The 24,187-nt window shown below is 42.7% G+C and overlaps 1 protein-coding gene across 1 annotated transcript in view; it reads left to right on the forward strand.

Annotated features, from left to right (window-relative positions):
• LOC139663719 (delphilin-like) overlaps window positions 1–24,187 on the forward strand; it is a 44,144-nt gene that overhangs the window by 16,146 nt on the left and 3,811 nt on the right. The window contains exons 5-18 of the mRNA XM_071542440.1: window positions 2,615–2,700; window positions 4,924–4,993; window positions 7,715–7,867; window positions 8,477–8,632; window positions 10,080–10,225; window positions 10,880–11,011; window positions 13,041–13,126; window positions 13,406–13,553; window positions 14,425–14,726; window positions 16,836–17,576; window positions 17,661–17,813; window positions 18,925–19,012; window positions 20,206–20,283; window positions 22,906–23,102. Of these exons, the coding sequence (XP_071398541.1) occupies window positions 2,615–2,700; window positions 4,924–4,993; window positions 7,715–7,867; window positions 8,477–8,632; window positions 10,080–10,225; window positions 10,880–11,011; window positions 13,041–13,126; window positions 13,406–13,553; window positions 14,425–14,726; window positions 16,836–17,576; window positions 17,661–17,813; window positions 18,925–19,012; window positions 20,206–20,283; window positions 22,906–23,102 (2,536 nt within the window). The remainder of the gene's footprint in view (window positions 1–2,614; window positions 2,701–4,923; window positions 4,994–7,714; window positions 7,868–8,476; window positions 8,633–10,079; window positions 10,226–10,879; window positions 11,012–13,040; window positions 13,127–13,405; window positions 13,554–14,424; window positions 14,727–16,835; window positions 17,577–17,660; window positions 17,814–18,924; window positions 19,013–20,205; window positions 20,284–22,905; window positions 23,103–24,187) is intronic.

A 24,187-nucleotide genomic window follows, 5' to 3' on the forward strand; every position in this document is an offset into this window, starting at 1 on the left:
ATAGTACTTATCAAAACGCAGTATGTGCTTTACAAAACAGAGAGAAAAATAAGTACATAAAAAAGACATAACAATGAAATAAAAGACATAACAATAAAGTTAGTAAGGTAAAACTCCTCAGGGATTATTACTGTAGTTATCAGTTGATTAAAGACCTTTGTTTACAAAATAGTTACATCGCAAGTGATACAGTTAGTTGTATTTTTGAATTTTTTAAGCAATGATCATCAAGTCAAATCACTTTCAAAAATGGATGTGTAGCATTTTGGAATGAAACCCTTCCTACTGTTTAAAGTGGTGTTATAGTGGAAAGTGGCGTTTATTTGACAGCTGCAGTGATAAAGGCAAATAGGATGGAAGTGAGCCATCCAATTATTTTTGAGTCTGTGTGTGCGATACTGAGCAGTTTGTTATTAGTTAGCATTGTCCCGGGGCCTGATGGGCTGGCAAATTCGCAAAATCGTCTATCAGATACAGAAAGTTAATCAGTATGGATCAGCAATCGTCTTTTTAGGCGAGTATTTGAGCGAGGAGTGGAGTTGCTACACAATGTGCCAGTTGTTGATGTCTCAGCGGACTTAATTAAACCTCGACTTCCTCTCGGGTTGTTAAATAATAGTTCTGGGCTCGATGACTTGCGAAATACAGGAGAAGTACGGAGCTGTGATTCATGTTCAGGCTGATACGGAGATGGAAGGCGGCGGCAGCCTTGAGGAGGGAGAGCTGCTTTTTCATCCTGACAGCCTGACAGTCGCAGCCACTCTCTCCCTCGACGCTCGCCTTCTCAAGTGCGCTCGCTAAACACCAAGGCTGAGGCTGCGCTGCTCTTTGTGGCTCTACAGCGCTACGCCCAACCCACACCCCCACCAGCACCCACCACCCACCCTCCACCCCCACCCATCTGCATTTAGCTCCTCTTACATAACAGCCGGTAACTGTATAGCTATCAGAGGAGAGATTTATCTGCTTTCTCGTCCCTTTTGTCTTTTTCTTTTTCTTCTGTGCACTCGTGTTTACGTATCGCCGCGGTGTTGCCTTGAGTCGTTTCCGTGGCAACGCGCCGCGGATAGATGGCACGGGTCCTCCGTCTCATCTTTGATGTAGTGGGAAGGTTTCACTGTGTCTTCCTCCAATGAGAACGAGGTGTCACTCTCACTAAATGTCAATGGTGCCTGAGCTTTTTTGTTTTCTTATTTCGGCCTAAAACTGGTGGAATAAAACACAAGGAATAAAACACAAGTTCATGAGTGTTAATGTGGAGAGGTGTGGGACTAAAGATACACTAGGCAAGATTTTTATCGGCCTAAATCACAAAGTGGGGCTGCAATACAGAACGGCATCCCATCCCCACTCATTGAGACACTGTAGATTCACCCTGTTTGCCCAAATTTAAGTGTGATGACCCAAAACTTAAGAGCAAAATCCAAAATTGTCTCCTAAACAGCAGCAGAGAAAGCTGGACTCACCAACATTAGATCTTTTCCCTCTCTCTTTCCTTTGGTATAAAGCAGGGGTTCTCAACGTGGGGTCCGGGGACTACCAGGGGTCCTTGAGGGGGTTCCAGGGGGTCCCCAGCAAACTGACGAATTGTTAAACTTCACCATTATTTCATTTACAAGAAATTTAGACAATTAGAGAATGTAGAAGAATGACTGTTTTGCTCATAGTTTCACTGTTTTCTCTCTACCTACAATACAGATAGTCGCAGGATTCTGGACAAAATCATATCTGTCAATAAATATATTCTCAGATTTGGGTCCGAGAGACAAAATCTTATCAAATGGGGGTCTGTGGCTCTAATGTGGATTAAATCAGGCGTCCTTGATATGAAAAAGTTTGAGAATGACTAGTATAAAGCATCACAGACCGGCTGGTTGGTAAACATGAGTGTGCTGTCTGCACTTTACTGACGTCATCTTCCGCACGTTCAAATGTTTCAAACAGTTGGCTCTCGCTGCCATCTGGAGACTCCAACGCTGTGAAGTTGTCTGGTGCAGCTTTAATGACAGCAACAACACAGAGAGAGTGAGAGTCTTTACTGGAAAGAGACGGCAGTAATCATAAAGTGGAATTGAAATACTTTTTTTACCGAATTTACCGTCAAATCTCTCCTGTTTACACACCATCTCAGCTCCCAGACAAAACAAATTCACTAAAAATACTTAAAGTCACGAGGAATCGGCATTTCGATGGTGTCTTGCTTTCATAATTCTACATATTTCCTTTTGAAACGGGATGTTGGGGCGGGTTATAATGTGGGAAAGAACTGTTAAAGTGTTAAAAAGTCTGTGATACTGTTATTCTTATTGGTTGTAAATTGCATGCATGCCTACTGGTGCGCCATGAAGTAACCACTAAAAATATAACTTTTTCCAGGAAGAAGTAATGGGATTTAATATAAAAATACAAGAAAATATAAAATTTAATTGATTTTTTTGGCATTTATTGTGCAGTATGATATGGAGAATTAGCCAATAAAGTGAAAAAAGTCATTTCTCATTTCACTGTGACTTCAAGACTTCCAAGAACGACTCCCATGGCTCCGTCTGTATATCTGCTGACTACAAATGAGTTTTCCCGGTCCGCCTCACCTCTCTCTCTCTCCCCTCCTCAGGGTCGTTCGTGTCTACAGGGGGAAGAAGAGCTTCGGCTTCACGCTGAGAGGCCACGCCCCCGTCTGCATCGACTCTGTCATGTCAGGTACCGTCTCTCTATTCAAACTCTCTCTGTGTGTGTGTGTGCTGCTGGTTCGATGGAGGGGGGTGGAGGTGCTTCATGTGGGTGAATCTGTTGTTAGTGCCAGTCACTGAGGTTTTTTGTAGGTGATCCGGAGGTGTGTGTGTGTGTGTGTGTGTGTGTGCGTGTGCTATGACTGGACCAGGAAGTGGATGATGTGTGTGACTCACCAATCAGATGTGGAGAGGAAAATACTTTGTGCTGTCCAATAAAAGAGGGCGGTGTTTGAAAGATGTTGGCTGATTTATAAGAGTCAGTCAAAGTGTTATGCAGTTATTCATTTTACACAGACTTTTATCTGGCGTTGGAGTGCTTTGAAAATCTTACTCTGTGTTTTTGTATAGTGAGGAGCAGTGGTATTTTTAATGATCATGTTCGAGGGCGAGGCAATAACTCAGTATTATTGTTTATCGTCGTCCAGTAGAATGATATCATGATGAAATGATATGATATGATATTGAGTTATCTTGATGCACCAGTCTGTTGTCTAAATTCATGATAAAAAGCACTAACTAACTAATTCAAATCTCTCACAAAATGAGATCCACAACAAATTCGGGAATACTGTATGAAAATTACAGTTTTATCGTACTTTATATTACCATGCAGTTCAATGTGAAGAACATCCATTTGATTAACTTATGATTTTTTCATATGTTAGCAGATATCATTATATATTGATATAAAAAGAATTTCTTACTATCATTGGATTACCATGGTATTAATGTTGTCCATATTGACCAGCCATACCGTCCTTTTCCCAAACTGGCTTTTTAGCACCTGTTGTGCTTTAAAAATGTCTTTCATTTGTGGACTTACATCAAAATATGCAATTTTGACATTTATTGTGACATTTTACTGTGTTATTTTTCTAGCAGTATGGTCAATCTTCCAACAACTGGGGCGTCTCCACTGCTGAATGAATTTTAAGTGAAACATGGAAACCTTAAACTAGCTGATGTCCAAAAAATAATATATAAAAACAAAATCCACTGGACTTAAACTGAAGAGTTGAAGGCGTTTCAACACTCATCCGGGAGGATTCATCAGTTCTGATAACTGATGAAGCCTCTCTGTTTTTATCTATTTTTTTTTGGACATCTTAATACCTGGATGACTGATGTGAATCCACACAGACAGACTAGCTGACGTTTTGTTATAAACCAGTGAGAAATTATTAAAAATTTCATCCTAAAGTGAGAGATTTGGAAAATGTCACACCTACTCTGATTAAATGATTGCTGTCAACTGTTGACTACAAGTGAAGGAAGTACAGCTATCTTGAGCCATTCTCTAATTATTTATCAACACTTCGGCAGATATTTTAACCACTTTTATTTTTTGTTAATTTCCAGTAATGAACTTCATGTAACTTGTTAAATCTTTTTGGGATGAAACTCTTCAGCCAGAGAGACAGAGAAGCTGTGAAGTTTCTGTCGAGGGACTTTGGCAGATTCCTCTGTGTGTCGGTGCCGAGAGGGGGGAGGCGTGTGTGGTGTGTGTGTGTGTGTGTGTTTCTGTGTGTGTGTATGTGTGTGTTTCTGTGTGTGTGTATGTGTGTGTACTCGACGATGACGCCGTTGCTCCCGCCCACCACCATCTCTGCTGGAGCGGACTGACTCAGTGGGCCTTATGGAGGCTGATATGGAGATAGCGGGGGCGGATATCATGTCTCTCATCGTGATTCGAACAGAGATCCTACAAAGTCTGTCTCGTGGCCCGTGAATGTGCCGAGACAAGCACATACTACATTATCACATGAATAGCTTGTTATACAATATCCCAAACGTCAGGTAAAAGACATGACATGACTTTCGATTTAGGGGGATATTCAGTGCCGAGCAGGTGACAGATGAGGTAGCGGCGGTTGATGTGTTTCACCGCAGCGCTGTCAAAACAATCCCCCACCCCCCCCACCACCCCCCCAGGCGCTCGGCATTTGTTTCCTTACGTAAGGAGATTTGGCCTCGTGTGTCTGCGGGGAGATCATCTCATTTGTTGGATGTCACACGCACACTGACAGCAGTACATTATTCATCATCTCCATTAGGAAATATGTGTGTTGCTGGAGTTTTCCTCTTTCCCGGCGTCTCACCCGCCTGTTCCATGCATCTTGTGAAGTCGTACCAGAATATATATTTTTTTTTCAATCTCTGATGAATTTCTGTTTCTCTGTCTCCCTCTCAGATAGTCCTGCTGAGGACTGTGGGCTGAAACCGGGCGATCGCATCCTCTTCCTCAACGGACTGGACATGAGGTCTGCATTTATAGGATAATACTGGTGTCTTTTTAAGTTTGTGCCAAGCATCTAGGTCGCCTCTCTCCTTTATATTCTTCCTCCCTTGTGTCTGCACACAGTCAGCATAGATGCAGATATCAGCGCTCGTTTAGAAGCCATTAGCTGCCATTCATTCTCGTCCGGTATGAAAAACAGCTTCCACAGAGCGAGAGAATCCATCAACAGCAAACACGAAGCCTTTCTTTCGGTGTTGTCAAAAGTTTTATCATCATTTCATTGTGCCCGAGTTGAGTGTTTTCATATCAGCGCTGCGTTATGTTCCCGCTCCGCTGTGCTGTCAATCACCTGACACCCACTGGAAGAAACGGAAGTCTCCTCCAGGAAAATAATCCCTCAAAAACATGTCACCTCTAAAACTTGATTGTCACATCCTTGTCTTTTTTATTATACTAAATTTTAGGGCGTCTTTGTCAGCCGGGACAGTTGATTTCAAGCTAGGTTTGACACTGTGAAGTTTGTGTTTTAAAAATGACAGAAAACAAGTAAATGTTAAAAAAATCGAATTACATACGGCATGCACTGCAAAACGATTGGAGGGAAATGTAAAGTAGACATGCCTATGTATGTACAGTATGTGTGTGTGGGGTGAGAATGGAGGCGGTGTCAGCTGTGTGTGTGTGTGTGTGTGCACGTGAACATACAGGTTTTCGTGAAGGCTAAGCTTTGTTGTGGGAGTTCTTGTTCTTTCGTGCCCTTTGCAACTTCGTGACCTTCTCTCCGCTGCTTCCAGACTCACTTTCACAGAACGAGTGTAGGAGTGCAGATAAGAATTCAGCCCCGGATGAAAATTGCATCGCACTTGTGAGAGCTCAAGTCAATACAGTATATCCAATATTGCCAGCAGATACACTATATTACCCGCCCTGCCTCGCTGATAGCCATGTGAAATAAGAATCACACAGTTGTTCCCGTGGCTGTGCGATCCGCTGATTTTGTTTGTATAATTTTTGTTGCCCGCCCGCCCGCCCCAATAAGACGGCGCTGCTGCAGCAGTGGGCGGTGTTGAGGAGAGCAGTGGGAGTTGTTCACTGGAGAAAGAAAAATAAGTACGAGATGATGTGGGAGTATACAACATAGATGTACACGCAGTTTACAAAAACACTTTCCAAATACTGCGGGATGCTTGCTGTTGCACAATCCACGTCTCTAAACCCTAAAACATCTTCCTTTAACCTCTTAGTCTCCTTCCTGTCATCTACATCTGAAGTGTTGAAATCATAGAGGATCATAGGTTTGACTTGGATTTATTTGGTCAGTAATATATTGTACCCAAAATCTAGTTTTACAGTAGGAGCAATTTTCTTCCGTGTTAGTAAGATTTATCCAACATTATCCCCATCAGGAGGCTTTATCCATGATCTATATCAGTGATTCTCAACCTTTTTCATATCAAGGACCCCTGATTTAGTCCACATTAGGGCCACGAACCCCCATTTGATGAGATTTTGTCTCTCGAACCCAAATCTGAGAATATATTTATTGTCAGATATGATTTTGTCCAGAATTCCACGACTATCTCTATTGCAAGTAGAGAGATAACAGTGAAATTAAGATCAAAACAGTCATTTTTCTACATTCTCTAATTGTGTTAACTTCTTGTAAATGAAATAATGGTGAGGTTTAACAAATCATCAATTTGCTGGGGACCGCTTTGAACCCCCTCAAGGGCCCCTGGTGGTCCCTGGACCCCACGTTGAGAACCACTGATCTATGTAACACAATGCAGGAGCAGATTCAGAGTCCCTTGGAGTTCGGTGATGACGAGATTCTATTTCTTTTTTCGCATTAGAGACTGCTCACCTCAGAGAAGAAGAGTGTTTGGGGGCAATAAGTTTGATTCTTACCGCTCCACGGCACGAAATGACCATAATAGATAATGTTGATCAATATCAGTGACTCAGCGATTACATAGCCAGGTGCCGAGGTCCTGCAGTCATCCACAACCCCCCCTTGTTCCTGTTGGCTCTCTACTCTGAATAGCCAGCTTACTCATCTCTGTGGTGAAAACGGGACTCTATTGTTTTCTTCAATTACAGGCCAACAAAATTGAAGGGGATGAGGGGGGTGGAGCGGGTGGTGGGCTGCGCCAGGGACCTGGGTAGAAGGAGAGAAGAGGTTTATAAAGGTTATAGATTACTTTACGCCCCTTTAAATGTATCTTCACTCTGTTTCCTTTATAAAGTCCATCATCTCCTTTTTTCCATCATCTATTTCTGTCCCTATAGTCTAGTCATGTTTACTTATATAGCCCTTTCTCTCAAGCATACTAACCATACTACCTCATTATATACTGTACTACATCATAAATACATACTACATATACTGTATATGCATCATATACTACATCATATACATACTAGATATCATATACTGCATCATATACATACTATACATCATATACATCATATACCATACTATACACAAACACACTCAGACATATCTCCCTCTCTTGTTCTCTCTCTCTTGATTTTATTGCTGTCTAAGTGTTACAGAGATCCTCCTCAGAAATGCTTCATCCTCTACTCTAATCGATCGGCTATGAGTGTTTCTATTGGTGAACAGTGAATTAAAATTGCTTTTGGAAACCAATACAGCCCAGATTTGCCCTGCATCAGTCAAACACACTCTCTTTCAAGATTCTCCCCCTTATTCTCTCATTTCCTCTCTCTCTCTCTCCAGGAACTGTTCCCATGAGAAGGTGGTGTCCATGCTTCAGGGCAGCGGAGCGAATCCGACCCTGGTGGTGGAGGACGGACCGTCTGACTACTCCTCGGACCACACCGACCCGGAGGACTCGCCCGCCTTGGCCCCCGCCGCCGCACCGCGCTCCAGGTCAATACGCTGACGACAAACCTGACATTTGGATTTGACATTTTGAGCAGTTCACGTCAGGTGTCCCTCGGGTTGGCTGTTGTTCTGTTTCGTTCTGTCATAGGTTACGGTTTGTTTGCTTATATAAATGCTAAAAACTGAATAAAGGAGAAAAGAAATACAAAGGTGAGCAGGTGAGACAAAGAAACCACAAAAGACCAAAAGAAAGAATAAGTCAAGAGGATAAAGATAAACAGAACTGAGCTCAGTAACCATAAAATCTTGGGAGAATGATACAAAAACTACAAATTGCATTTCACATTAGATTTAAATTAGATTAAACTTTAAAATACATCGTAATAAGCTACTAAATAAGCTATACAAAAGTTTTTGCCTTTTTGAGAGAGGAAGTGTATTGTTAGTCCCGCCCCCTTCCCCCTCAGTTGGCCTAAGTTCCCGCCCCAACACTTGTCACTCATCTCAATGAGCTGTCTACCTAAAATGGCAGCTAGCCTGAGGCCAATCTGCAGTAAAAAAAAAAAAAAATCCTGATGTTCTCGGTTTTTTTAAATATAAATGTATGAATGGAATAAATTATGCTAAAATAAAGTGCATGCTCCCCCGGTCCAGGTCTCCGGCCCTCAGCTCTCTGCAGTGGGTGGCGGAGATCCTCCCGCCGAGCATCAAGGTCCACGGACGCACCTTCAGCCAGCAGCTGGAGCACCTGCTGACCATCCAGGAGAGGTACACCGTCTGCAAGGCCCTGGAGACCTTCTTCCAGCACAGGTCAGTGGATGGAGGGACACAGATTGGATACTCTTTTGTGGTTTAGGCTGATTTTTGTGTATTTTTACACAAAAATCTTAGCCTAGTGTAACCTAAAGTTAAATTTTCAGCATTGTTTGACGCCTGTGTGGTTAACGTATAAATTTGAAACTTGTACTTCTTCTAACATGAATGAATGAATATTTTATTTTTATTTACATGACCCATCCCTCATGGAATTATTCAGACACATTAACTAACAACAAACCAAACATTCATTCTGGCATGTTAACCCACCATCATCTAACAGCACAATACATAGATATCATCCAAACATAAATATAAACATAAACAAAAACATAAACATCATCCAAACATAAACATACAGGACAAAATCTGCATCTGCATCCATTAGTGCCCAACACTGTATATTTGATCCAGTTCATAAACCAATAGTTTGCAATCCATATAGAATAGAGTATGAGGAATTTATCTATCATATGTTACTTTTCTCCTCTTATCCCTAACAGTCTGCGCTTACTAGCTAGCTAACATTGCCAAATATCATAACATTTGCTGTTGCATGGGGAACAGTGTTTTACATTAGGCAAAGAAAATCTCTCAAGCATCCATGTTTTCCCCAATTTTTTCCGAGCTGGACCACTGGAAGGCATGAATTGTTGTAATTACGACCTACCAGCTGGGAATATCTGACTTCCGATTTTGAATGGCACACAGCATAAGAGTGTTGTCTGTCAGGCCTCTGGGTTATGCTTTTCCAACACAGGTCAGGGGATAGAGGGAGGGACAGAGGAGGGAAAAAGTAGAGAGAGAGGATAGAGGAACGTAGATGGAGACAGGGACACTGGAATAAGGTTGCTGAGGATGTTCTTCCAAGTGGAGGGATGTGGAGGGATAGACGGTGAGAGGAAAAGAAACGAGAAGAAACAGGGAATCGATGAGAAATAGAGTGATGCAGTTGGAGGAATGCAGGAAGTGTGTGGACCTCTGAAGATATTCCTCCAAGGGCGAAGGGATGAAGGGAAGAGATGGATGGTGATTAGCACTGCAGCTGAGGAAGGAACCAGGAATCGGATTACGTGCGCGTCTTTGATTCTGATCCAAACATACGATCCAAACGTCTTGCGTGACACGCGGCAGGCTTAAAAACTTAATTCTACTGTACGTACATGCAAACACCTGAAGGCAAGTCAACAAATCCTTCTGTATCCGACATTCCTCTGCTGTCCTCCTACCTGTTTTCCTAATCTGTTTTCATCCTGATCGCTCGTTCTCGACTGAACTTCTCATTACAGATGCAGAGAATTTAAATCTGGCATTTAAATCCTTGCACCGAATTGCAATCAGTTATGATACGAAGCAGTGAGAACAGGGGGGCGGTGACATGTTTGTGACGTTTATGTGTGTATGGGCGTGTGTGTGTGTGTGTGTGTGTGTGTGTTTGCAGGAACGTGGACACCCTGATCGTCGACGTGTTTCCGGTGTTGGATACTCCGGCCAAACAGCTGATCTGGGAGTTCATCTACCAGCTGCTGACCTACGACGAACAGGAGCACTGCCAAAGCAAGATCTCACGCTTCCTGGGGTTCAAGAGCGCTGGTGAGCCAGAACCGCAGGCCTTCGGGGGGGTTAACTGCATTTGGAAGAAAGAAAAAATAACCCTCACTAATACTTATCAGCATGAGCAGACGATCAGTTAGTTTCTTGGTTGATTTTAAACAGCGTGGCGTTTCTGCTCAGAGCGAAATCTTGCTCTTAAAATCCTCATTTGCATCACATTTGAGCCCCAGATTTTCTTTCCATTTTTTTTATACACATCTGCGTTCAAAACTTCTGAATGTGAGAGATCCTGGCCACCCAGTTGGTTAAGATTTAAACCATGTACATGACAGACTGGGTTCGAATCCAGCTCCTTCTTCTTCTGTCCGATAAAGCTTAAAAATGCCTAAAAAAATGATCTTAAAAAAACAGCAACTCTTAAATGTGATTACTTTTGTCTTCAAATATAATATAATGGCAGTTTGGATTGGAAACTGTTTTCAGTTAGCTTTTGTATTAAACCACCTGGTGTGAGATGTAATGTACTGTTAATTCCCAGAGACACAAGGGAGCAGCAGTATGTAATTATTATGTAAAGCATGTGTTATGTAAATTATCATGCGAATCTCTGCTGCAGAGTCAAAGCAAAAGGTGATACTAAGTGTGTGTGTGTGTGTGTGTGTGTGTGTGTGTGTGTGTGTATTGGAGCGGCGGAGCCCGAGCTGGGGCCGGAGCACCACCGGAGGAGCAGCTCGATGCGGGTGACAGGGACTTCGTACCGCGGCATCGTCCGGGAGAGGAGCTCCGACGACTGCATCATCGGGACGCACCTGGGAATGGGTAGGCTGCAGATCACCACCACGACAACAACAACAAAAACAACAACAACAACAACAAAGAGTGTTTCCTCTCACAGGGTTTGATACGGTTGTTGATCAATACTAGTGACTCAACAATTATTTTTATTTGATTTATGGCTTTCAAAACTCACTTTCTGGCCCGTACTTTTGGATCAAAACCCCCGACCCCCCTGGAATTTTACGACTTCTGTTGGATCCTCTACTCTAATTAACTAACTTACTCGTCTCTATTGTGAAAATGTCACTTTATTGAGTGTGCCAATTACAGGCCACCATAGCTCAAGGGGTTGGGAGGGGTGGGAGTGGGGGGGGGCAGTGCCAGAGACTTGTCGATGTTGTTGTGATTCCTGCTGGTTACCAATAGAGGTCGATAGAAATCACAGATTACTTAATGCACCTTTAACTAGTGCTGAAATGATTAGTTGATTAATCAATTAATTGATGAACAGAAAATTAATCGATTGTAATTTTGATGAACAAGAATTAATCGTTTTAGTCATTTATCAAGTTGAACAAAGGACTCCCGCACACTGTCTACTTCACTTGCAATTAGAAAAAATGTAATGGGAACAACGTTTCGGTACACAGACCTTCATCAGGTTATTTTACCGAAACGTTGTTCCCTTTGTTCAACTTCAGTCGGCCCATGGTCTTCTCCTACGCACCTGTCGATCTACAGGTGTGCAAAACTTCTGCTCCTAGTCATTTATCAAGTAAAAATAGCAAACATTTTCTGGTTACAGATTCACAGAATCATTCATTTTTTTTGGCTGCTGGTCAGACTAAGTAAGCAATTATAAGAATCACTTTGGGGTCTGGTAACTTGTGATGGGCATTTGCCATTATTTTTGACATTTTATAGACTAATGTTTAATCAAAAAAATCATTGATAGATTAATCAATAATGAAAATAATCGTTACTTGCAGCCCTACCTTTAACAAAGGTGAAATGAGATCGACCCAGGTCACACCGACACAGGAGGGAAGAGATAAAACGAGAAATGAAACTGTTCAGTTAAGATCAGAGGAAATGTTCCAGTCGTTCATGAAAAAGCAGGAGCTTGACTGAAATGAATGAACACAGCAGCACTAACTCTGTGAACCCTGACGCCGGAGGAGGTTCATTCGTTTATCTCATTCTGCAGACCTCTGCTTTTACGGCCAGTTCTCCCACCGGAAAAACACAACTTCAAAGCAAACACGCTCTGTGGTTAGGGAGTGTTTGTGTTTCATGATGAGCAAATAAAACATGGAGGGTAATTCTTCACCATGGCATGGAATCAGCATCTAACCAACAGAGGATTTAGTTGCAGCTTTGTTATGAAAGCAACTTTTACTGGAATCTCCTGAATTGAGATACTAATACTGGACCGTTTCTTTGGTTTTGAATCCCTGGACAGGAAAATCTGGGCAGGGATAGTGAATGAGCAATACTCACCTTTCCCTCAACAGCTGCCACTGAGGTTCCCTTGAGCAAGGCATCTAACCAGCAATTGCTCCAGTTGACCTGCTTAGTAGCAAACAGTATAAGAGTGTGGGAGTACTGGGCAGCTCCCAGGTGGGGATGAGCATAACTGTAAGAATGTCAAACAGGCTGTTGCTGAAAAAGGTTTGTGTTCAGCAAAGCCTTCCCTGGATAAATAAAGGCTAAATAAGACAAAAAATCTCATCAATCGTTCCTCCATGAAGTCTAAGTCCATATCTCAGTTGGCTTTGCTTTTGAAAAGGTCTCAAAACTCTCAGTTCAAAAGCACAAACTTCAGTGGGATTTATTTCCAACTGAGGCTGTTCCAGGTTTCATTCACGTTTTCCCCTGTTTTCCATTTCCATCGCTAACTCCTGCACCAGGAGCCAAGCTTTGCCTGTTGTTCCTCCATGCTGTTCTCTTCTTATTTGTCTACTTCTTCTTCTTCTTCTTCATCCTCTCCTCTCTTGGCTTGAGGTGGATGAACTGGGGGGATGCTTACTGTATGTCCGTGTGTCCCGGCTCATGCCTTATTGTGCTTTAGGAATTCATGTCGATGAATCTGGGAGTCCGGAGGAGAGGCAGTGCGGAGACGGGACCTCCTTCCCCGAGTCCCCCGACCTCAAACATGTAGGTATAACCGCAGCTTCTCAGCGCCTAGCCAATCGGCAACCGGCATTACGAATGCTGGTTATGTTATCTGTGCTTTCTGCTGTCACATCATTTGAAGGTCCGCTCATAACTACTGCTATTCAATGTTATGTGATATTTAAATGAATTTGTGGCTGCAATTCACTTGTGGTCATCAAATTATTCCTAAATAACTAAAGAGCAGCGTGCACATGGACCTTCAAACTGATTGAGCTGCAGTGATGTGTGCTAACCCGCTGGTCATGCCTCCGCCCGTAGATGTCAGGTGTGTACACAGAGCTGGAGAACGTGTACGCAGGGAAGAGTGTGTCGCCCCTGCAGACTAGCTCCTCTCCAGACCCCGAGGGGCTGGGACAGACCGAGGGCTACCGCTCTCTCTCCCCCCTCACACTCCCCCCTATGACAGGTACAGGTGTGTACAGATACACACACACACGCACATACGCGCACACACACAGAGACACATGCTCTCTCCAACTATCTGGTTCTCAACGACGTGCCATCAAGGCCAAAAGTCTACAGGTATTCATTCGAACCCAGTATTAGTGAAATCAGCTGGTTTACTGATTGGCTGGAATGAAAACCTGCATAATTTTGGGCCTTGATGGCACATGGCTGATGCTGCGTTCATGTCATGTCGGATTTACTGTAAATACGAACTTCCGACTGGGAAAAATTATTCACGTCAGCCTACTAGTGGTAATTACAAGTAGGATATGTGGGAATTTTTTTGTAGGCTCTGATATCTCCCCCTTGGCCCTCAAAACATGGCAGCAAATCCATTAAAAAAATCTAAATGATCAGTTATATTCACACTAATACAATCAACTTTACTTACGAAATGCCATTCCTTTACAGCTGATTTTAAATTCATAAATAAAATGAGTTAAACACGTGTCCTTCTGCTTCTCCCAATAAGACATGAACGTGGCATGAGAACCGCTGCTCTAACTCACACACACACTCAAATTCTACAGTCTACATATACACACAAGCATGTGGTTCATGCCCTTTTTGTTGCCATGGTAACCTCTCAGAGGAAACGGTCCTCAAGGGGAAAACATCGCCAACAAATAATGTCACTCATCATTCCCTCAAGAAAGTCAAGTAGCATGATTTACAACCCGAGCCCATCTGGTAAAAAAGAATTCCCATCACTAAATGGCCTCAACATCTGCAGCGCGAGGGTCGAACGTCACGCAAGCCGCACTGAACACTGACTCGCCATGACTGCGGCGGCCATCTCTGAACTGAAACTTTATTTTGTTTCTCTGCAGGGAGCCGGAAGTCCGGCCTGTCCCTGTCCTGGAAGGAGCCTCTGCCCACTCCCGTGTATGAGATCTACCACCAGAACAGCTTGGACTCCAACCCCTACGTCAGCCTGGAGAGCCCCCCCGCCTCCCCCCAGCACTCCGACGACGCCCTCAGCCCGCTCACCCGCCGCAAGAAGCTGTTCACCTTCTCCCGGCCGCCGCGCAGCCGCGACACCGACAAGTTCCTGGACGCCCTGAGCGAGCAGCTGGGCCACCGGGTCACTCTGGTGGACGACTTTGTCCCCGGGGAGAACGACTATGAGGAGGTGAGGGAGACCCGCTGCCATCAGACACACCAGCTGTTGTTTTCATACATACACATATATGATGATATATATGACATATATATATATATACATATATGATCATGATTTGTTTATGTCTTCATATCAAGGCTTTTATTCATATTTCTTAGGTTTGAGATTAGGATGGTAGTTTTGTTGGGTGTTACCTGATAAGAAAGTGTGAGAGAAGTAGCCCTAATGAAAGTCTTTAATCTTTAATCTATTTGTTATTTATGTTTTAAAATTAAAGGTGTTATGTGTAGCATTTTTAAACATCAATGCATCATCATTGTGTCAAATTAATTGTGATACCTTGGTATAATTACCGTAAACAAATTAGACCATGTTTGAAATGATTGGCAGCCTCTATATCTCACGCAAGTGGTATTGTTAGTGTTTCTCAAATTAAGACCACATTTCCCATAAACCCTGCTGCTTGCTCTCACAAAAAGAATATTGATTCTTCTGTCAACTGTTTTCTTTTTGGCTTCACTAAAGAGGATAAACATGTTGGAAGTGATTTCTCTGTGATCGGCCTTTCACTCTGAAAAACTCTGAAAGCTTTAGCTCCGTTTGCTCTGGAATAGGGCTGCAACGATTAATCGATTAATCGATTAGTTGTCAACTACTAAATTAATCGCCAACTATTTTGATAATCGATTAATCGGTTTGAGTAATTTTTTAAGAAAAATAAGTCAAAATTCTCAGATTCCAGCTTCCTAAATGTGAATATTTTCTGGTTTCTTTACTCCTCTATGACAGTAAACTGAATATCTTTGGGTTGTGGACAAAACAAGACATTTGAGGACGTCATCTTGGGCTTTGGGAAACACTGATTGACATTTTTCACCATTTTCTGACATTTTATAGACCAAACAACTAATCGATTAATCGAGAAAATAATCGACAGATTAATCGACAATGAAAATAATCGTTAGTTGCAGCCCTACTCTGGAAGAACAGCGGCCTCTTCCTGTTTTGTGCCGTAAAGCAATCCAGCAAATTTCCCTCCAAATCCATCCTGGTGGCTCACAAAGTAAAATGCAGTGTACAGTAGAGGCTGCTAGAGTCTTCCAATCTTCTCGATGATCTTTTTTGTTTACAATAATTACACTAAAGTCTCAAAATATTTTTCATTGCTGTTAAATTGCTTCACGCAGCGTCTTTAATAAGCAATTCTTTGTGTATTCGGAAGTACAGACGCTTGCTAAGGCTTATGTTGAAACATCATAGACATAATTAAGTGGTAGTGACATAATTAATTGTAGTGTTGCATGTTTACATTAGAGTAACTCTAATGTATGCTACAATGAACACTTGTGTCACATGAACAGATATATCAAGGTGGTTGTCATGGTTTCAGAAGAAGAGATGTGCCTGTAAGTAAAAAATGATTAACCTACTTAGTGTTATACAATAGAGACTAATTATATCTACCTATTTCTGACTATAATTATAAGGTGTGTGTATAATGGTGTGCTGCCTCAATTAGCTGAGATGTATTTATTATCGGTTGAGAGGAACATAAAAACATCATGAAACAAACAGCTGTGTTTGCATCTTTCATGATGGTTGTGTGTTTGTCTTCAGCATTATACATACTGCAATGGGTTGCAATTGTTATAAAACAGAAATTTTTAAGTTTATAGTAGTTTGCAGTAAACTGAGTGAAAGAAAAACAACATTACTGTACACATTTTATATGTTCCATAAATATATGGGTAGAGGTTCAGAAGCTATTTAAACTGAAGGTAAGTGTTTTTTGAATAGGTTTTTGCTTTGCATTTTAAGGATTTAGTTGGTGCTCTTATCCAGAGCAACTTACAATAAATGCAACAGTAGAAGAAGCTTCATTCCCCAGATCAACAACAGTAGAAGCAGCCAGAGCCACAGTTCCCTGATAAGAAATGTAAGAAAATATTCCTGTGACCCTAGAAATCATCATGTGCGATAGAGAATAGGCGAGGATATAAGAGCAAGAGGAGAAGGTAGAAAGGATTTTTTTTGCTTCAAGACAGGAGCAGTTTAGCAGAGGAGGAGGAGGATGTGTGTGAAGAACGGGTCTGACGGGTGAACCTCTCTCCTCTCCAGATGAGTTTCCAGGACGACCAGGACCTGGGCTTCATGCCTCGTCAGCTCAGCAGCGCCAGCAGCGAGGACCACAGCAGCAGCGACGAGGCCACCTCCCTCTCCTACTCCTCCGGCTCCGAGCCCATCCCCCCGCCCCCGTCTCAGAGTCCCCCGCCCCCGCCGCCCTTCCAGACCCCGATCCCGCCCCCCTTCCAGTTCACCGACCCCCTCCCGCCCGTCCGCTTCTCCCCGGAGCACGTCCCCCGCGCCCGCATGGCCTTCCAGCCGCAGCACCCCATCATCCCGCCGCCGCCGCCCCCTCCCAGGGCCTTCCTGTCCAGCCGGCCCCCCTTACGCAAGGTGCTCCCCACCAGAGAGGAGATGGTGGAGCGAAGTCACCAGCGCCTCCAGGCCACCTCCGCCCGACTGTCCCACCTGACGTCCCGCCGCTCGCCCCAGCCGTCCCGCCCCAGCCACCTCCCGCGGCAGATCAGCCAGCCGCAGCCGGTCCGCCAGCCGTCCCCCCAGCCGTCCCCCCAGCTCCTGAGGCCCAGCCAGCTCGTCCTGCAGCGGCACCACCAGCTCCACCACCAGCACAGCTACCAGGGCCCGCTGCCCCCGTCCCTGCAGGACCAGAGCCACGGCCCGAGCCAAGCCCCGCCCGCCTCCTCGCTGCTGTCCCAGACTCAGAGCGCGCACTCCACCCTCCCCACACACTCTAAGACCTACGAAACCCCACGGCAGGAGCGGCAGTCGCAAAAGGTAACATCCCTGTTTAGTTTGTCGGGACACTTTAAATAAATGTTTAAAAAACATCTTGTAAATCTTGTTTTATGGCTCTCCAAGGTCCCCCCGCCCCCTCCACCGCCCCTGCCCCCACCCTGCGCTCCTCCTCCGCTGCCCAAATCCAGCCCCCACGCCTCGGACACCAACCACATGAGTGTGAAGAGGCTGCGCTGGGAGCAGGTGGAGAACTCAGAGGGAACCATATGGGGTCAGGTGAGTCAGACGGCTGCTGTGGAAAGGTGTAACGGGGTGTTACAAGTCTAACAAGTCTGAAAAATCCCAATTTAAGTCCCTAAAAAATATTTATACATCTTAAATACAGTAAATTGAGATCTTAATTTTTTTGCATGTAATGTAGGTTTATTTTTAAGCATTTAGGCTTTTTCTAATACTGCCCATTTATAGTTTCAGAAGTTTCATTAACTACGTTCAATTGGAAGTAGTTAATAGTTTTGGTTGTTGAATTGGTCTTAAATTCAATTTCGGCAGCATTAAAGTCCTTTAAAAGTCTTAAATTTGGCTTTCTGAAACCTGCAGATACCCTGTGAAAGACCACAATAAAACTTGATTAAAACTTAAAACTTAAATACTTAATGAAAATCTGCCTAATACATGATGCAAGAAATTTAATTATTTGACTTACATTGTTGTTAGATCCTTGTAAGTGCTTGGGAGATTTTCCATTAAACTAACAAAATATTATTGTATACTTACAGTACTTTTCCATCGGTTAATACATTTGTAAGGTGTAATGGAGTGTAAATTTTTAATCAAGAAATAGTACTTTTTTAATGTACTGAAACCTACATTTCATTGGACAAAATTTGGGTATTTCTATTGTTTATCTTTTTTTTGCCACAATATGAGGCAGATTCAGTTTAGTCAGTCAGGTCTCGACTCTTCACTCATCGATACCTGTGTGCTATCAAACCTCATCACGGTTAAAAGCACTTGAGAAAATCATTTTCTACTAATCGTATCTGTTGTTTACTGAGCAGTATCTACTTGATTAAAGAGAGTAGAAGTTCTATTATTGTGAGAATTCAGCCTTAACTATGAATCTTCACGCCTTAGCTGTGAATTTTCTCACATCTCCCACAATCCTCTTGCCATATTGGGAAAGAATTACTCATCTACTCTATCTGTGACTGCTCATGTCAACGTGAGGAAAAATATCTTGTTTTTGTTATGTAAACTATTTAAAAACACATGCTGTAATGTGGATAATGGCTGATATTTGCACTTTTACAGAAATAGTTATTAGCTGGGTAGTTGTAGCTTGCAAAACCTTGAGTGTGCTGAGTGTGTCTTTGTTTATGTTTAGCTCGGAGAGGATTCAGACTATGACAAGCTGAGTGACATGGTGAAGTACCTGGACTTGGAGCTGCACTTTGGGACTCAGCGCAGATCCAGTAAGTTGTTTTGTGCTTCTGTTCACCCTGTATCACCCTGCATTATCATTATGTTCACTGTCATCATTGCTTACAAATGTGCTGCCTTATACTGTAGCTGATACCATTAATGTGAATGGCATTTGCTTGTTGTTTGTGACACAGGGTAAGAAATTAACTTTTTTTTTCCAGAGGGCATTTTTTGCCCCCTAGGTCTGATTTTTTGGGGCTTTTTGGTCCTTTTTTTAATTTTATTGAACTATGAAATTATACATTTACATTCCACATTAGTAAATAAACACACCATTTGTACCACTAAGATTTGCTTTATTTTCAATCATAATATACCATCACATAAACAGAGTAACAATCATTTTCTACTGCTTCAAGCTGCATACTTGGTTGTTTTCTGATCAAAAACCGATCCGTTTTCTTTCCCAGAATGCATTTTAAAGAATCCCCCACTCATCGCCTCCCACAAATCACCTACGGTGGCCCACAAGGAACAGTAGTTGCACTCACACATGAATATTTGACAATCTTTTTTTTACAGTCTATGATGACAACCCACTGACTAGAATGGGAACAGAGTGAAAACAAAAGAAGCTACTCCTTATTTGAACTTTTTGGGACTTCTTTGAACCTTATTTTTAAGTATTTTATGGACTTTTTGGGGAATTTTTGCCATGAGCCCCGGTTAATTTCTGACCCTGATATGAAAGCTTGTATATACAGTAGGCATACATATATATATGTATATTTGTCTATTGACATGACCTGTTTTGTTTGTACCTTCACAGTTACCATGTTCTCCATAACCTGCTTTGGAGCCTGTCCATTCACCTGCTCATCAAATCCATTCTCCATAAGGCACCACCCCTCTCTCCATCCCCCCCCCCCCCCATCTCCACAGAGCTCAGTAACAAGATGGCTCTGTCAATGAGAAAAGGGCAGCTTGCCTTTATTTATTGGGAACTGTTTTTTCAGTCTCAGATATTCTTCGAAGACTGTTTTGGCCTCCAGGGAATTAAATGGAAGAGCTTTCTTGTTACGCACCTCTGTATCATTAACCCATCGACCTACCATTATTTATAGCCAGTGTCTGTGTGTGTGTGTGTGTGTCTCTGTATGTGTGTGTGTGTGTGTAGTGTCCACCCCCGGTGCCTGGAGAACGAATCCTTACACTGTTATTAAATTATCAGTCTCTCCTCCAGAGCCGGCCTTCCTGCCTGAGAACTTTAAAAAGAAAGACGTGGTGGAGATTCTGTCTCATAAGAAAGCCTACAACGCCTGTGAGTATGACAGACGCCCGAGGGGTCGAGAGGTCAAAGCTGTGATGTCACAGCCCGAAAAACACCTACAGATACAGCTGGAAGCTTATGTTCTTTCATTCGTTTCATAATCCTGTGCTCAGTATTCTGATTTTACTGATATCTGAGTATGTGACAAGAATCAGAATCAGTTTGCATATATAAGGTGTTCGACTTGGTGGATAGGTCACATTTAACATAACAAAATTGTTAAAAAATTAAAAATAGAAATTTAGGAAATAGTAGGTTTTAGTAGGCTCTTTTAGAAGTAGTATATAAAAAGTAGTATATATGTAGTATATAAAATAAAATAAAATATAAATTTAGGAAATAGGTCTCTTAAGAGGTAGTATAAAAAAAGTAGTGAAAAAAGTAGTATATGAAAAATTCAATATTGACTCCACTCTTTCAGAAGTAGTATATAAGAAGTAGCATATAAGTAGTATATGAAAAAATAAAACTTTAGGAAATAGGTCTCTTTTAGAAGTATCTAAAAAGTGGTATGTAAGTATAAGTAGCATATAAAAAAAATAAAATAGAAATTTCTTTCAATGGGATTTCTGTTGGAGCCTGACTGCACTGATAGGAAGCTATGGAAGTCAGTAATAGAAATAAAAAATAGAACTAGATGGCATTCAGTAGAGTTCATACCTCCACCATTGCTGTGGAATTGTCAAGATATGCCGGTTCCACATGTCGGATTTTCACCAAAAGCTAATAATTTCCACACCACATTACCAACTTGTTTCACATTTTCATGACTGGACCTGAATGGGACATGAGATCTGCCTGTTCACATTCTACACACTTATAAGCATTTTAGCTGATTAGCTTAACCAATCAGCTCTATATCTGTTCAGTTTCCATTAGAGCTGCCCTTCTACCACTGGTAGACTCAAGTTTTGAATTTTTGAAAAATTAGCAGGTCGGTTCTGTCTAAACCGGGAATGAGCTCTCCAGTGCCTCCATGTTGTTTGATTGGGCCAATAATGGAGGGTTTGCCTCTTCTTCTGTCTGCTGATTGGCCACAAAGTCTGATGGTGTTACGTGAATCTGTTCATAAGTGAATTGGTTCTTCCTCGCCCCATGACCAAGCTTTCGTGTAAATCCAACTTTTTGAGAAATGCTGCTAACAGACAAACAAACAGACAGACGGAACGGGGCAAAAACAAAACCCTCATCCAACTCCATTGGCGGAGGTAAATATATACAGATGATGAGTTTTGAACAGTGCAAAGGGGTGGAACGATATAAATAGGTATAAATATACAAGTATACAGCCAGTAAAGAGTTGTGTACAGTATATACAAATATTGACTATATGATGGTAGGTGCTAGATACTTGAGTCAGTTCAGTTTTTGACAGCTTGGAGCGTTATCCTGAAGAAAATGGGGTCACACTCGACAAAAATAGTCTTTAATCGAGAGTCACTTTATTCCCTTTGCAGACAAAACATTTTTGGCTTCCTGGCCTTCATCAGTGTCTGTGGATGATGGGTTCACCTCCCTCTGTAATAGGGAAGGTCCCAGGTTATCACATTGGAGGGAATCCTCTAATAGACATGATGCAAGTTCATTTATTCAAAATTAATTCCCAGGGCTATATACAAATTTACACCACGGGAACATGGTGACAAGTATAAAAATATACACTGGAAAATTACACGGCATCACAGAAGGCTGAAAACGTTTTGTCTGTAGTGGGAATAAAGCAGAGGTGGGGACTCGAGTCACATGACTTGGACTCGAGTCACAGTTTTAATTGCTTGAGACTTGACTTGATGCATGAAGAGAAGACTTTAGACTTGAATTGACTTGGGTTCTGGTGACTCGGGACTTGACTTTGACTTGTACTCTGATGACTTGAAAAGGTTTCTAAAGTCTTGACTTGAGATCTTGTGTTTGTGTAAATGACTTAGATAGTGATAGTGATAAGATTTGTTCCACCAGACAACTGAATTTAAATTCTGTGTTCTGAATTTGTATGTAAAGATTGAATTTATTGAAATTGAAACTGATTATAGAAATCAAACTCATGATGCTCTTACCAAGTTTTTATCCTATTAAAACCATATTGCATTGAAAAAGTTTAGTTTTCTTTAGGACAGGGTTTCCCAAACCTCTCCTTGAGTACCCCTTGTCCTGCATGTTTTAGATCTCTCCCTGCTCCATCACAGCTGATTTAAATGATCAGCTTGTTAACAAGCAGCTTCAGGGGTTGATAAAGAGTTCATCATTTGAATCAGCTGTGTTGGAGCAGGGAGAGATCTAAAACATGCAGGACAAGGGGTACTCGAGGAGAGGTTTGGGAAACCCTGCTTTAGGATATTAAATTGATACTGGACTCTTGATTTGTTCTGACTTGACTTGGTGTTTCTACATTTAGACTTGAGACTTGACATTAATAATATGGACTTGACTTGGTGTTCTACATTTAGACTTGGGACTTGACTTGAGACTTGTGCCTCAAGACTTGAGACTGACTTGGGACTTGAACAAAGTTGACTTAGGCGAACAGAAGTAAATGATCCTTATGGTTAAACCACTCTCCCTCCACCCTCCAACTTCCACCTCTCCCTCCACCCTCCACCTCTCCCCCCACAGCCATCCTGATCGCTCACCTGAAGCTGTCTCCAGGAGAGCTGCGTCAGGTCCTGATGAACATGACCACGGAGCGTCTGGAGCCCACTCACATCAAGCAGCTGCTGCTGTACGCTCCGGACGACGAGGAGGTCAAACAGTACGAGCAGTTTGACCAGGACCCCGCCAAGCTCAGCGAGCCCGACCAGTTCATCTTCCAGGTAACACACACACACTGCACAGTCTGACCAGTTCATCTTCCAGGTAACACACACACACTGCACAGTCTGACCAGTTCACCTTCCAGGTAACACACACACACTACACAGTCTGACCAGTTCATCTTCCAGGTAACACACACACACTGCACAGTCTGACCAGTTCATCTTCCAGGTAACACACACACACTGCACAGTCTGACCAGTTCATCTTCCAGGTAACACACACACACTACACAGACTGACCAGTTCATCTTCCAGGTAACACACACACACTGCACAGTCTGACCAGTTCACTTTCCAGGTAACACACACACACTGCACAGTCTGACCAGTTCATCTTCCAGCTAACACACACACACTGCACAGACTGACCAGTTCATCTTCCAGGTAACACACACACACTGCACAGTCTGACCAGTTCATCTTCCAGGTAACACACACACACTGCACAGTCTGACCAGTTCATCTTCCAGGTAACACACACACACTGCACAGTCTGACCAGTTCATCTTCCAGGTAACACACACACACTACACAGACTGACCAGTTCATCTTCCAGGTAACACACACACACTGCACAGTCTGACCAGTTCATCTTCCAGGTAACACACACACACTGCACAGTCTGACCAGTTCATCTTCCAGGTAACACACACACACTACACAGACTGACCAGTTCATCTTCCAGGTAACACACACACACTGCACAGTCTGACCAGTTCACTTTCCAGGTAACACACACACACTGCACAGTCTGACCAGTTCATCTTCCAGCTAACACACACACACTGCACAGACTGACCAGTTCATCTTCCAGGTAACACACACACACTGCACAGTCTGACCAGTTCACCCTCCAGGTAACACACACACACTGCACAGTCTGACCAGTTCACCCTCCAGGTAACACGCTTGAAAATTGAATTATTACCCAATGCAAACTGAAACAAAGGAGAAACCAGGAGCAGTGTTTCATGTCCAACACACCTGGGTTAGGTTTGCTTTATTTTCACATGCATACAAATGATAAAACAATAATAAAAAAAAAAAAGTGGAGAAAAGACTTCAGAGGATTAGGGTCACGT

Source organism: Centroberyx affinis, unplaced genomic scaffold (assembly GCF_046629955.1).
Source record: "Centroberyx affinis isolate AG114_WGS23_722 - 3 ecotype Tasmania unplaced genomic scaffold, CSIRO-AGI_Caff_v1 ptg004102l_1, whole genome shotgun sequence".
In the NCBI taxonomy this organism is placed as follows: domain Eukaryota; kingdom Metazoa; phylum Chordata; class Actinopteri; order Beryciformes; family Berycidae; genus Centroberyx; species Centroberyx affinis.